Source organism: Nannospalax galili, unplaced genomic scaffold (assembly GCF_000622305.1).
Source record: "Nannospalax galili isolate Female #2095 unplaced genomic scaffold, S.galili_v1.0 scaffold682, whole genome shotgun sequence".
Taxonomy (NCBI): Eukaryota; Metazoa; Chordata; class Mammalia; order Rodentia; family Spalacidae; genus Nannospalax; species Nannospalax galili.
Genome location: NW_008348076.1, coordinates 85,430 through 100,316, shown reverse-complemented (window position 1 = coordinate 100,316; position 14,887 = coordinate 85,430). Strand labels below are relative to the sequence as shown.

Genomic DNA, 14,887 nt, shown 5'->3' with positions numbered 1-14,887 from the left:
CACACACACACACACACACACACACACACACACACACACACAAAGGCTCATCAACCACAAAACCCTTCTTGGAGTTTTTTCTCCAAATCCCTTAAGCTCCTTAACTATTCATTTGTAAGTATTTACTTTTGTAACTTTTCTTAAAGTCAAAGCAGAGGAGTGGGCAAAAGGTAGAGGCAGCAGTTAACAGCAGTGTGAATTTGTCTAGTTGGAAGAGGATTCTGCTCACCATCTCTAGACTGAGAAATGCATAAAGAACTCTTGCCTCCTTAAAGTCAGGCCATACTGAGAAACAGAAAGCACTTGAGGATTAAATGGGAATGTCTTGGGGTGGGTAGTAAAATGGGGATTATGTAGGAAGATCTGGTATTTGAGAGTTATGTCCCTCAATCTGTTTTGGTAATACATTCTTGGAGAACTTGTAGCCCAACTGTGAGACACTTCAGGAAAACTGAACTTTGGCTAGGTAACTAATGGAAAAATTCAGACGCCTATGTAGGCAATGCTGAGGACCTGAGAATAGACCATGAGAGCAATCTAAGAAACCAGGAAGTTTACAGAGTTCTAAAACACAGACTTTTGTGTGATAGAAACAATACAGAATGTGTCAAAATATGACTGCAATACTTAATTTGCAGGCTAGGGATGCAGATCAGTGGGTTCAATTCCCAGCACCACAAATACAAACTCATAAATAACCGCATTAGTAGAAAAAGGGTAATGAAGGCTAGACACTGCCAAACTTTAGACACTGCTACAACACAATTTTACCCACTTACGCTTTAACCTGAAATATTTTAAAGCACAATCAAGTCATTCACTCTTCTATACTTTAATACCCACCTCAATATTTTTTCTTCCTCTATCATATTCAATATATTTATACACATATTTTCTGTAACCCAGTCTTGTGAATTCTGTAACTAAAACTGCCTATGAAGATACTATCTTCCTTTCAAAGGGCCAATACATCCTGGGGAACCTGGGAGGGTGACAGCTAATGACAAGGAGGCATTTTGTTCTTCAGTGGAGGGGCGAAAAGAAGACATTTTGTTCACTGACAACTGAGAAGGGCCTTAAATGATGTACAAGGTACTTTTCAACCTTTGCTTATTAGCTTACATGCTTAATACTAATTTAGTAGTATTTAGTAAGAATTACCATTAGGTAATTCTTCAAAGAGTAAAATTTAAAATTGAGTGTTGGGAGCTATTCAGCTTACGTTTCTTTAAAAAACATTTATTATTTTATGTGTGTGAGTGTATTGCCTGCATATGTGTGTGCGTGTCTGTGTATACCCGTATCTTGCAATGTCCACAGAGGTCAGAAGAGGGTGCTGGATTCTCTGGAACTGGAGTTACTTCTGAGGGATGCCCTTTCAGAACTATACTCTACTAGTTATCCCTCGCCTACTAGTCTTTGAGAACAGGGACAAAAATCTTACCCTTTTCTAATTCTAGCATCACTCCCTTTCACCCCCAGGCTCACCTTGAACTTGAACTTCCAGCAATCCTCCTTGTTCAGCCTCCCAAGTAATGGGATCTAGTTCTGGTTTCTTAATAAATTTTTTGTACTTGTTTTAAACCTATGACTCTATTACCTATCATCTATTACCTTTTTGCGTGACGTATCAATAGTTGGAATAGGCATAGATTCTCCACCAATGGCATCCTATGAACAGAATCAAATATACAAGTGAAAACTTTCCACATGCAACACTTATTCTTACTTGAAATAAAACACAACCCAAACCTGATGGATCTGAGATATTTTCTATCGTACTTTTCATGATACATTGCCCTCTGAAACTAAATACTCTGAAGTACAATGTTAATTACCACTGGTTTTCTTTTTCTCTCTTCAGCAGCACGGGAGTCTTTAAATGTTGATTCAAGTCGAATAAACTAAAATATAAACAATAAAAATAAGTCACTATTATGTAGCTGCAAAGACCACACACATCTACATAAACTATCATCAAAAACTACAATTTGATTAACTACTACAATCCAACTAGAACTTATGTTGAATTCAACTGCTACTCTTAAGTGATCATTTGATGAAACCAAATCAGAGTCTAACAAAATACATTTTACCACCATCTACTGGAAGCAGAAAAGACGCAGCACTTAACAGAAGAAATAACAGTAACTGAGTTACCAGCAGTCTCCTTGACTTTTGTGGAAGTCAAGGAGAGACTTAATCATTCAAATTTTCAAACATTTAGTAATTTGATTTAAAGAATAACAAATATTATTCCTTTAGGATTCAAAATATTCTTTTCAAACAGGACAACCCTTAATGGAAAACTTACATAATTAAGGAGAATTGTGAGTTTACAAAAAAATTAACTACTTAGTCACCACTAAAGTCATAACTTACCTTTTCTACATCTTTCAACCTTTTAGAAGTCCCATCTCTAGACGGGGAATGAGATCTTTTGGGTGTAACATTCTTAGTTATATTTGACATTCCATTTAGATGTGGTTGTCCTTGCACAGGGTTGTGAGGTGTTGTGATTCTAGGAATAACATTACGTCCTACTACAGTAGGGATGGTACACACGGCCGAGGATGATACAGCTTTTACTGTAGAGTCAACTTCTGAAAAGCACAAAAAGGATTTTAGTAATTAAGTATTTATGAAGTACAATTGTTAACAATAAAAGTTTAGACACCTACTTGCACCAATGACTGGAATTGATAGTCCTTGAGCTGGGAGGACGCTTGGTGGCTGCTCCACAATTACAGTAGTAGGCTCAGCACTATTCCTAGCAAAAATATTAAATTAGCATTATTAAGTGATTTAATTATTACTTAAGAACTCTTATTTTAACATTTAGGATTACTTCTTTCTACTATTCCGACCTTACCAAAAGAAACTTGCATTTTCTGTACTTCATGATTCCCTACACCATCTCCTACAGCACTACAGAAATTATCAAGTGTTTCTAAACAAGAAGCCGACTAGCTGCTAGTATGATAAAAGTCTTTTAATGACGAAAAAATCTTTTAGCAAAAGTATAGAAAAGTTCTTATATTCTCTAATAAAGACTGAAAGGACAGTTTTGATATACATACCTTTCTGCTTCTCCTGAAGGACTATCAGGTTTAGAAGGTTTATTTGTAGACACTGGAGAATTAAAAGGTGTTCCATTATCAGTGTCTCTGGAGCTATCCAGACAGCTGCTATCCAGAGATGATCTTTTGGCCTGAAGTCCACCTGAACTTCGACTCACATCAGAAAGGCTCTGTTAAAAGAGAAAAGCTGTTAGGATTTCAAAAGCAAATGAAAATGTAAAGACAGGCTAGGGGGAGTGAGGAGTAGTGCACATCTTTAATCCCAGCACTTGGGAGACAGAGGCAGGTGGATCTCTCCAAGTTCAAGGCCAGCCTGGTCTACATAGTGAGTTCCAGGCCAGCTGGGGCTACAGGGAGACCTTGTCTCAAGAAGGCCGAAAAAAATACATAAATTTAAAAAATGATCTTTAAAAAAAAAAAAAAGAAAGAAAATATAAAGACTGGCTTCAATTCTGTAGTATATAAAAGTGAATCATTTCTTGTGATAAGGAAAGATTTTACACTGAATTGTCTATAATCTTTCTCTTTCTCCCAATAGTTCTAGGAGCTGTATTAATTCAAATTTTGTCTGAGGATCATCTGTTTGCATAAAATCATAGAGAATAAGATTAGATTTACCTTTTTCTTCTTTTGAAGAATCTCTGCTGGTAGGTAGTGATGAAGTTGCTTTTTTTTTACGTGAGTTGCTTCGATTTTCATTCCTTCCTTTAGCATGTTTATATTGTTTGCCTGTCTGTATACTGTAACGATATTAATGTTGAATGGGAAACTCCTTTCTGAACCACAAGCTGTTATATTCTAATAGGCAGAGATCTTCTATCCCCATGAAACATACCCTTTTATAGAGCAAATATTTCTACAACACTTCCATTGTGCCCCAATCGTATTTAAGTGTTGGCTGGTTCATTTGTCCGTCCTCTAAAGGCTTTACCAACAAACCTCATTAAGAAAACAAATATACAGCAAGAAAGTTTTTTTTCAAATCATATTGCTATTTTGTTTTCTTTCATTTTTCTTTTTCTTTTTTTGGTTTTTCGGAGACAGGGTCTCAAGCTGGCTTGGAACTTACTATGTAGACACAGTGATCACAGAGCTCCACCTGCCTCTGCCTCCTGCATGCTGGGATTAAAGGCATGTACCACTACTCCTGGTGTTTTTTGCTATTTTCCAAAAAAGCAGTTTTTACTCATAATTTGCCTGCCCAGGTCTAAGATAATTCTTCTATCAAATATTCAAGACGCAATTCAAATTCTCTTTTACCCTGAGAGGCTTCTTTTATTATTGTATTCCACATCAGGAAAATAACATGAGACTTTAGAAGTTATCTGAAGTCCACCTTTACTGTGCAGGTGGAAAAATGTGGCTCAAAAAGCCCTGAACACCTTGCCTGGTTCAAAATACACATGTACAGAATCCATCTCCATTCTTGTGTTTTCACAACTTGTAAGAAAGTTACATTACCACACAAATTAACATATTTTAATTGTGAACGGCCAGTGAGGTTCTCTGTAAAGTGAAGACAGGGACGCTCAGTAAAAACGATGAAATGCAATAAATTAATATCTTGGGACACAGAGTTTCCATGTGGACAAGAATATCTTATAGATCATTAATACAGAGTATCCCAACTTAACCCCTTTTTGAAAAATTTGATCTCTAATTCACAGATCTCAAGAGTTCCAAGAAAGCCTGGTCTACATAGTGAGTTCCAGGCCAGCTGGGGCTAGAGGAGACACTGTCTCCAAAAGACCTAAAAAAAAAAAAAAAAAAGCATATGATGCTCCAGATTAATACTAGCTCTGAGAAATGTGGCTGAGGTATGAAAGACATTCTTTCTACTGATTTGAAATGTATTCAGCAAGTCTATTATCTACTAATAGTTATTAAACATGAAAAACAGAAAATCAAGTCCTCTTTATGAACTGTGCTTATCAGCTCTGGCTGTACATAAATGGAAAATGATCTGTGGAGTATTAGTTTTAAAACAGAGAATACATTTAAATGGTACAGCACTTTGGCTGGCTCACTGATTAAGAAGCAATCACCAGCTCCCTTTTAAAAAAAGTATCTCATCAAAGATAGTCTCTGTATTTGTGGGTATGTACTTGTTTCTTCAATTAAATGGTAGTGTACTATACCCACTGTCCTGTAACGTCCTTATTATGCCCTGAAGACTGCTTCATCATGCTTTTCTAAAATGGCAGTACAGATTTCCACAATATGGGCACCATTTCATTTAACCAAATTGTAGGAATTTAAAAAATATCTCCAGCTAGATCCTAGATAGATGACTCTGGGTTACAGCCATGCTTGAGAATCACAGCCCTATAATAACAAAGTCTTACCTGTATCAGTAAATGACTGGATATCATATGTCAAGTCTATGTTAACACTTTCTGCATTTTCTACTCTTCGAAAAATTATCCCAAGGAACCACATTGATACAAAATTGTTCCTAAAAAGTAAAATTTAAAAATTTCCATTAATTTTTTTTTTCAATTGAACAAATACTAATTGGTGATTAAAACGTAGCTTCTATGTCTCTACCTCATTAATAGAGATTTTGGTAATCTGGCCAAATTCTTGAAACTATATCCAAAACACTTGTTGTCTAATACTGTTCTAAAGAGTAAACAGTTCTGAACAATGACTTTTTGAATATATACTTAAAGATACTCCAAATACCGTCAGGGAGTTTTTGCTGAGGACTGCTAAATACTACAGTAATGTGCATGTTTTTTAATCCAGTCAGTCATACTCAAACATACACCATCCCTCTATCAATACTTGTAAAGCACAATCTCACAACTCATTTCAAACAAAGCTTATGTCAAATAACTTTTCAAGAATGTATTTAAGAATGGACTTACTCTTTATGATGTTCCCTATTTCCTGGGAATGACTGGGGATTCACATGGGCAAGAGTAATAAACTCATTCCGTTCTAAGTTTCCAACAAGTACACGGATTTTAGATTCTACTAATCCAACCCTAAAATTAAATAACAGACAAGATTTTTGTATGACCATATCAAGTAAATTTGGCAACTATACTACAGTAAACCAAGCAGCATATCAACTATGAAGCTTTATATGCTGAAATACAAAACATAGTCCAATTATAGTAGGGACTCTTCAAAATACCATTAGGAGGTGGTAGGATGGCTCAATGGGGAAAAATGCTTGCCATGCAAGCCCAACAACCTGAATTTGAATTCTGGAATCCATAGTGGAAGGAGAAAAAAATTCCTGAAGTGGCCTGTGGCCTCCATATCCAGGCCGTAGTAAACACATATTCCCACACACATACATCATAGACACAGACACAAGAAATAAAATATCAAGCAGGTAAATGTCAATTTAGTGACTTCAGGTAGAACTGACTTATTTAATGCATTTCTGAATATAAAAACACCTACTTTTGGTAAAAGGCTATAATAATCATGAATTGAACATGAACAAAAACTATTACTCAGTGTGGTCCTGTATTTTTTTTTTTAACCCTAAGGCTAAACTAATTTTACATAATATGAACAAAAAGTTAATGCAGGCACATACTTTTTGAAATAAGTATACTTATTTTCTTCAAGTTAATGTTAGACTTTGCATTTAAAAATACACTAAATTTCAATCAAATATTAGAAAAATATGCAGGTTTCCTCCAACTTTATTTTCTATCTCACTTAAGAAATAGTCTACCATCTTAGTGAGGCTGCAGTGGTTAATGTTGCTCTCGGAGTTCACCATGCCACCCAAGGACAACAAAAAGACATGCTAGAAAGTCGGTCAAGAAAGACAAAGATCCAGTAAACAAGTTTGGGTCAAGGCCAAAAAGAAATGGTCCAAAGGCAAAGTTTGGGACAAGCTCAACAACCTGGTCCTGTTTGGCAAAGCTAGGTTATGACAAGCTGTGTAAGGAAGTTCCCAACTATAAACTTATTACCCCAGATGTGGTCCCTGAGACACTGAAGATTTGTCCTGGCCAGGGCAGCAGAAACACAAAGGGTGAAGATGCCTGAACAGGTTCAACTGACTATACATTTGGAAAAAGAAAACTTTTAATCAAAAAAAAAAAGTGAAAAGAAAAGAAAAATGACTGTTGTGGCTGGAGAGATAGCTCAGAGCCCTGGCTACATTTGCAGAAGGCTTGGGTTCATTTTTCAACACCCACACGGCAGCTAACAACCATATATAATTCCAATTCCAGGGAATCCAACAATTACCTCTGTGGGTACCGCACACACAGTTCACTTATGTATCTGCATGCAAAACACTTGTATTAAAAAAAAATTACTGTCAGTTATTAGTGACTTTATTAAATCAGTAACTTCAAGAATATTTTAAAATATTTTCAAATGCTTATAAAACCTTATGTAGTATATTGTGTTTCAATAGCAGATATAAAAAAATCTGAATTAATGTAGTATTACCTAAATGAGGTTGGTCAACTTCTACAAAGGACCAAATAGTATGTATTTTAGGCTTTTGAACTATGCCATCTGTGCAATATTCCCTTTGCAGTAAAGTGTAGTTATCAACAATATATTAATGAAGGATTGCTTATTCCAATAAAATCTTATAAAAACCCAAATCAGTGACAGACTGAATTTGTCACAGGCTGTACTTTTCTGACTCCTCATCTAGATAAATTAAATACAACAGTAAAAGGTGAATTACCAATGAAACAAAAAGCCCTTGAAGCAACAAGTCCAGACTGGAGGAAAGTACTGGGGGCCCAACAGTTTCTGACTAATAGAGCCAGGAATGTGAACATTCTGAAAAGGCAGAAGGGATGAATGGATGTACCTTGTACAGTTCTGAAAACCTTCATACCACCAAACCTAAATTAAAGAGATAAAATGCCTTTCCCTTTAATTCTGGAGGAGGAAACAAGGATAGTAAAAAGCTGGTGCATATCAGAAACATCGAGACTACTTCAAAACTTTGCTTAAATCTGACTCTGAAAAGCAACAGATAAAATATGAACCCATTCTTATACCATTGCTGATTCTGAAATCTAACTTGATGGCATGTCTTAATTAACGATGCTCCGTCATGTATGATTAGTCACCACAAGACAGCATAGTTTAGAAAACTGAGCAAGAAACTAGTTAATGGTAAAGCATCATGCAAGCATATTATTAACACCAGACAGGAGGAAAGAGAACTTACCATTCAAGATGATTTTCCTCTGTTGATGCACTTGCAGTCAATACTATATAATGTCTATCGAGAATTTGCAGCAATCATCAGGGGGAAAAAAAGCCAGAAACATTGTTAGTCTACTTTCCACCAGCTTTTTTCTTTCTTCATCCCAATGAACGAAAGAACAATACAAGTATACAGTGTATGAAAGAGCATGCTGTTTTTCACAAAGCTGCCCCTACAGTTTAAAAATAACTCACTTAAAAAATCACCACTGCTAGACTGCTACTACAATAGAGACAACCTTTATCATCTAGAATTTCTCTATTAGCCCATTCTCTACCTTGCTTAAGAAATATAAGTATCTCCTGTCATCTGTTATGTATTAGCGTCCTAAATTTAATGTTCTTGCTTGAACATGTGGTTGGTTTACACTTGTAATCCTAGCACTCATGAAGCAGAGGCAGGAGGACCAGTATAAATTTCAGGCCAGTCTCAAACACCACATCATGCCCCAACCCACCACAAAACAAATCAAAACACAAGGGGCCAGCAAGATGGTTTAGCAGGTTAAGAGCTTGCCACCAAGCCTGTCGACCTGAGCTTGATCGCTGAGAGCCTCAGAGTGGAAATCAGAACCAACTCTTGCAAACTGTTCTCTGTCCTCTACATGAGTGCTGTGGCATGTAGCCCACTCCTCACACTAATAAATGTTTTAAAAAGTCCTGAAAACCAAAGAAAACCCAAACCAAAAAATTGCTATTCTTTCTAAATATAAACAAAATTTGTAAAAATTTAAATACCTGTATTTTTGAAAGAAATTTGGTGGCTCAAGTAATTTGGACCAATCTGATTTCCCTTGAAGAATTTCATCTGTAACTGCAAGACCTAAACAAAAACAAAACTCAGAGGGTTTTAGAAACTATGTCTAATTTTCAAACTGGATCAGCTTTTATACTATTTTACCCACAAACACCTAACCCCAACAAATGCTTGACGTAGACAATGTAAACCCACTGTTGCATCTTAGAACACAAAAGTTAGGCTCAATCATACTGAACTGGCTCAAACTTTGGCCTTAGTATCATATACTTTGGAAAAAATTTGAAGTTTTAGAAAGAGTTGAGTTTCATAATTCTAACTGCCAAACAGCTGCAATATAGAGAATTAACCAAAACCTGGGGAACATGTAAGGGCAACAGGGCCGAAGTTTACCTTGTTTAAATTCTTCTACCATTACTGTTCGAGTTGATGTGGACACATTATACGTAGAATTCTGCTGTGGGTAGGCAGGGGTGATTATGGGCATGAGATGATACCTATCTGATGGATTTACCTGTGAAATTAGAAGCAGAATAACTGATCTATTCTCTTATTTCAGTTGTCCTCACTTCATTTCCCCAAAGTCTGAAGAATATGAAATATAAATTTAATACTAAATTTCCTCCATTCTAGGAAGTACATTTCCCCTCCCCAACTACGTTTCTTTTTCAAGTCAGATGTTTGCTTGTTTGATGAAACTGCAGACAGTTATCTTAAAAGCAATGGGTTTTTCAGGATTAAGGAAATATACAATGATAACTACAGAGACTATCTTTAGTTATGCACAGACATGAGCACCCACTCTATAACCAAATTAAAAGAGAAGCTCTGTGAGAAGTACAAGTGTTTTAAACTGTACTGCAAGGTAAAATTTTTATATACTCCAGTACTTTATTATAACCAATTACTTGTGAAACAGGTTTTCACAATGGACTGTGACACTACAGTTGATATACCCACTTACTAGTCATATGAATAATTTTTAATGATGTAACATTTGAATAGAGGTTCAAATCAGCTGCACCAAAATACACAGCCAGGGAAGGGCTTCTGCAACATAGAAGAAAGTTGTGCAGAGACTAGACTGTAATTTTGAGAAATGTTCTTTTCCATAATAAATCTACATACCCGAGGATCCCAGACAGGCAAATTCAAATTGCTTTCTTCTGGTTGCTTCAACAGCACAGGATTTGGCCATTCCCTAATATGAATAAAGCAAATTAAGTCACAGAATCTCATTTCAGAGTCTATAGAAACTATTAAATTATTAGTCTGTTTCAACCTTCTTACATCTAGTGCTCTGGGTATTTGGTATTTGGGCATTTTAGCAAGAGAAGTACAAAGTGCACAAAGGAAAAAGCTATTTATTTGTCTTTTCTCTAAAATGCCAAACAGTCCTTTGCTTATTAGTTGTAAACAATTTATACCTGAGTTTTCCCTTCCTTCTCATTTGCTTTCATGGATTGAATTCTGATAATATGTTAATAGCAATAACTACATTTGCTGGAAATACTAATGTATCAATAGAGTAGCAATGATTATTATCTCCATTTTACAAGAAAGGAGAGCTTAAACAACCTCCTCATAGCTAGTAATTTACAGAGCCAAACCCATGATAACTTTTTTCTCCCAAGATAAGACCCACATCCACAAACTCCTTATTACTTATTGAGCCATTAAAAGAGAGAGAGACAAGGGCTAGAAAGATGGTTCAGTGGTTAAGAGCATGTGCTGCTCTTGCAAAGGACCGATGTTTGATTCCCTGCACCCACTTTGGGAAGCTCACAACTGCCTGCAACTCTAGCACCAAGGGAATTTGAAAGGCTCGGCCGGCTTCTGTGGGTACCTGCACAAATGTGCAAAGCAAAAGCACACACACATACACATAAATAATAAATCTTAAAAAAAAAAAAAACAGAAAAAACTAGGTGTGATAATGCACACCTGTGACCCTAATACTTGAAAGGAGAAGACAGCAGGAATGGGCCAGCATGGGCTACAAAGTGAGACTCTTTCTCCAGAAAAAAAAAAAAAAAGGGAAATAAAACAGATGAAATTGTGGGGGATACTAGAGGTTATTACATTAAGTGAAATGGGCAAGACACAGAAAAATCCTTCAGGATCTCACTCTAATAAGGAATCTAAACACGCTGGTCTCACAGGTAAAAGTAGAATAGTGCTTAGCAAGAGATCAAGGTAGACCAAGGGAGAGGGACTTGTTAGTCAGCTGTATTATATTAGTTATACAGAGTGACAAGTTGTGGTGTTCTATTACACACTAGACTAATTACAATTATAGTTTCACTACAGACTTCAAAGAAAGGTAAAAATTGCTTTCAACAAAAAGAAATGATAAAGATTTGAGGAGGCAAACATTCAAACCCCGATCATGTAAAGTACATACCTATCAAAATATCTTGGCACCCCATGAATATGTACAACTTCTATGTATCAATTTAAAAAAAGGGAGAAGGGGGCTAGAGAGATGGCTCAGCAGTTAAAAGCACTGACTGATCCTGCAGAGGACCTGGGTTTGATTCCTAGCACCCAAGTGGCAGCTAAAAGCCTTCCTAACTCCAGTTCTGGGAGAATCCGATGGCCTCTTCTGTCCTCTTTGGGCACTGCACGACATAGATGCACTTACACACATGCAGGCAATACACTCATACACATAAAATAAGTTTTTTTTCGGGCTGGAGAGATGGCTCAGCGCTTAAGAACGCTGGTTGTTCTTGCAGAAGACCCAGGTTCGAATCCCAGCACCCACATGGCAGCTAACAACTGTCCGTAACTCCAGTTCCAGGGGATCCGATGGCCTCTTCTGTCCTCTGTGGGCATTGCACGACATGGGTGCACTTACCTACATACAGGCAATACATGTATACACATAAAATAAAAAAATAAAAAAGGTTTTTTTTTTTAAAAAAAAAAAAAAGGAAAAAAAAGAGAAAAGAGTGCCCTCTAGATGCCTCCATTGCCTCAAATTTTTAAGCTTTTAAGGAATGTAAAAGAAGGGAAAAAATATTTATTGCATATGTTTTCTTTCTGTTGTTGCTCTTCTTGAAAGAGGGTCTTATGCTGTAGCCTAGGACTGCTACAGACTATGGAACTCTGGCCTTAAACTCAAGTTATTCTTCCTGCCTCAAACTCGCAAGACCTAGGATGATTACAGACATGGGCCACCTTGCCTAGTTACAGTCCTTAAATTTTTCAAATAAAATTTACATATACATAGAAGTCAACAACTAGTCAAGTAAATACACTTACCACTTGGAAAAGACTAAAAAAAACTTATGTACTAAAGTTGAAGCTGCCGCATTTGGATATAACTGGCAAGTTCTGGCAACCAGCATTGCCCAGGAGACTCCACCAAGGAATCCCAGCATGTTAGAATAAATACCACGACCTAGAAAATGAAAATATTTGTTAATTATTATTAACAATGAGGCAGCCACTAATCTACCTTCTGCTTTACTTATGGACATTTTATATAAATCAAAGCATACAACACATACATACAAAGTGGTGTTAATATTCATATATGTTGTAACTTTTACCAGTACTGTATTCTTTCTGTTACAAAACAATATTTGACAGTATGGATATTCCACGTACTCATTCATCAGTGAATGACTACATGACTGTGTTTACTTTGAGCTATTATGAATAACAACAATGCTACAAACATTTATGTGTAAGATTTTTTTTATGAACATTATTTTCCCTTGGGAACTATTTCATTTTAAAGTCAATGAAATAAAACAAATTTAAAAATTCAATTTCTTAGTTGCACTTTCAAATGCGAAATGGTCAGAAGAATTAACTGTACTTGGCAATATTGATATAAAACATATTACCATAATCAAAGAAAGTTCACTGGAGAGTTCTACATTAGACTACAAAAAGCTGGTACCAGCAAATGATAGAATGTATGAACTCCAGCGGGGGGCTATGGGAGGGTGCCAAAGGGGAATGGAGCATAAAGATGATGTACACAAAAATTCAATTAAAAAACAAAACAAAACCTTGTGCACCATTACTTCGATTGAGACAACTAATGACACTAGTCACGGACAGACCACATACAGGATGGCAGTACCTTAAGATTACAATGGGGATGACCAATGCCTATAAGATAATGACTGTATAGCTGAAGACAACGTAAAAGAAAAAAAGAACTCCAGAAGGAAAAAATTATCAAAAAACTCAGTGACAACGAGCTGGAAATCTAGCTCAGGAGTAGTGTTTGTCTAGCCTGATGAAAACCACTAGCTTACTCTCCACCACCAAAAAGAAATTATTGTGAAGGATTTAGCAGAAGCTTTCGCAGATCTCAACAAGCTTCTTTTAATAAATCTGAAAATATGACCTGGGCGTGTTTGAGGCCAGTCAGGTCTACATAGTGAGTTAACCGGCTGGGACTACAGGGAGAGACCATGTCTCAAAAACCAAAAGAAGGAAAGAAAGAAAGGAAGGAAAGAAATCAGTCAAACAGGCCCCTCACCTCACTCAAACTGAAGGTTTCATTAAGAATGTTCATGATGCTTTAGCTGCCTAAAAATAAATCTTCAATGGAAAAAAAAAAAAGAAAACAAACCATGATGGACATGTTTCTGAATAGTGGCAACTCTTCAGGAAGAGCTTGAAGCAAGCACTGTAGAGGGATTGCTAAAAGGGCATTGTTATGATGATAGGCAATGACTCCTTATGTTACTGGAGTTACATAAGTAACTCCTTATGTTACTGGCTATGAAGTTCTTCCTGTGAGACAAGTGGAGGTGGAAGACAGTGGTATTGGTGGTTTTGATTCTGTGTGGGCCTGTGCTGAATACAATATTAAAATTGATAAGCAGACTTTCATGCTAGGCTCAAAGTCTATTTTAACCAAATATAAAGTTGTTTACAACATTCAGTATTTTACAGATTTGGATACCTCTCCATAATGCAGAACATACCAGTGGCACTAGACTCACTTGTGAAACTACTGTTTCCTATAGAAATCTATGAAAAATTACCCACATTTTACAAAACTTGGTATATCCTCATTACATAATGACATTCTTTTATGTCCCATATAGAAAGTGGGGGGAAATCCTGTAAGATATCAATATCAGACGTGCTAAACTTAAAAACTATGCATCTAAAAATTGACAAAACATGATGTTTAACCTATAAGGAGAAAAAAATTATGTCTTTGTTTTTAAGTAAAAAATTTTATTAAATGGAAAAAAACTGTTACTTTTACAGAGTAAGAATAGAAAGAAAATATTTTGGGGGTAGTTATACAATGATTGAATTTCTGTTTTCTTTTAGAGAGGGCTTTGTTGCACTTGCTACATGGGCTGGCTTCTAACTCCTGAACTCAAGTAACCCTCTTCAGGATTCTAAGTAGCTGGGACCAGTGGCAGGTGGTCTGCAGGTTTCTGGTTTTTGAGACAGGATTTCACTATGTAGCCCAAACTGGCTTTGAACTTATGACCCTCAAACAACTGTCTCCCAAGTACTGGAATTACAGGCCTGTGCCACCATAACCAATTTGTGCCTGTGTTTGAAACTAAGTATGATTACTAAGGAGTCAAAACATTTTTAAATCAGGCTTATAAAGTAAAAAGTTACAACAGGCTAAGGTTAATTATTATTGAAGAAAAAATTCTTTTCATAAACCTAGTGAGGTCAAAATAGTGTTTATAAAGTCTATGGTAGTGCACATCAATGTCCTAGACATTCACTAACTGAGCAACCTCTGAAACAGCTGTTTCTACTCATGGCAAGTGCATCACAGAGATGTTGTCTTTCTATTGTGTTTTTACTGTACCTTATCTGTATTTAGGTATCTTTTTAC

At 36.2% G+C, this 14,887-nt stretch overlaps 1 protein-coding gene across 1 annotated transcript in view; it reads right to left on the bottom strand.

The window, feature by feature from the left end:
• The window catches only part of Papolg (poly(A) polymerase gamma), a 34,042-nt gene that overhangs the window by 1,439 nt on the left and 17,716 nt on the right, over positions 1-14,887 (bottom strand). Inside the window, exons 9-21 of the mRNA XM_008844475.1 lie at positions 12,313-12,451; positions 10,174-10,246; positions 9,439-9,559; positions 9,027-9,111; positions 8,251-8,304; positions 5,951-6,070; positions 5,426-5,535; positions 3,699-3,820; positions 3,081-3,250; positions 2,682-2,770; positions 2,383-2,603; positions 1,839-1,904; positions 1,615-1,671 (exon numbers count right to left, since the gene is read on the bottom strand). Coding sequence (XP_008842697.1) covers positions 1,615-1,671; positions 1,839-1,904; positions 2,383-2,603; positions 2,682-2,770; positions 3,081-3,250; positions 3,699-3,820; positions 5,426-5,535; positions 5,951-6,070; positions 8,251-8,304; positions 9,027-9,111; positions 9,439-9,559; positions 10,174-10,246; positions 12,313-12,451 — 1,427 coding nt within the window. The remainder of the gene's footprint in view (positions 1-1,614; positions 1,672-1,838; positions 1,905-2,382; positions 2,604-2,681; positions 2,771-3,080; positions 3,251-3,698; positions 3,821-5,425; positions 5,536-5,950; positions 6,071-8,250; positions 8,305-9,026; positions 9,112-9,438; positions 9,560-10,173; positions 10,247-12,312; positions 12,452-14,887) is intronic.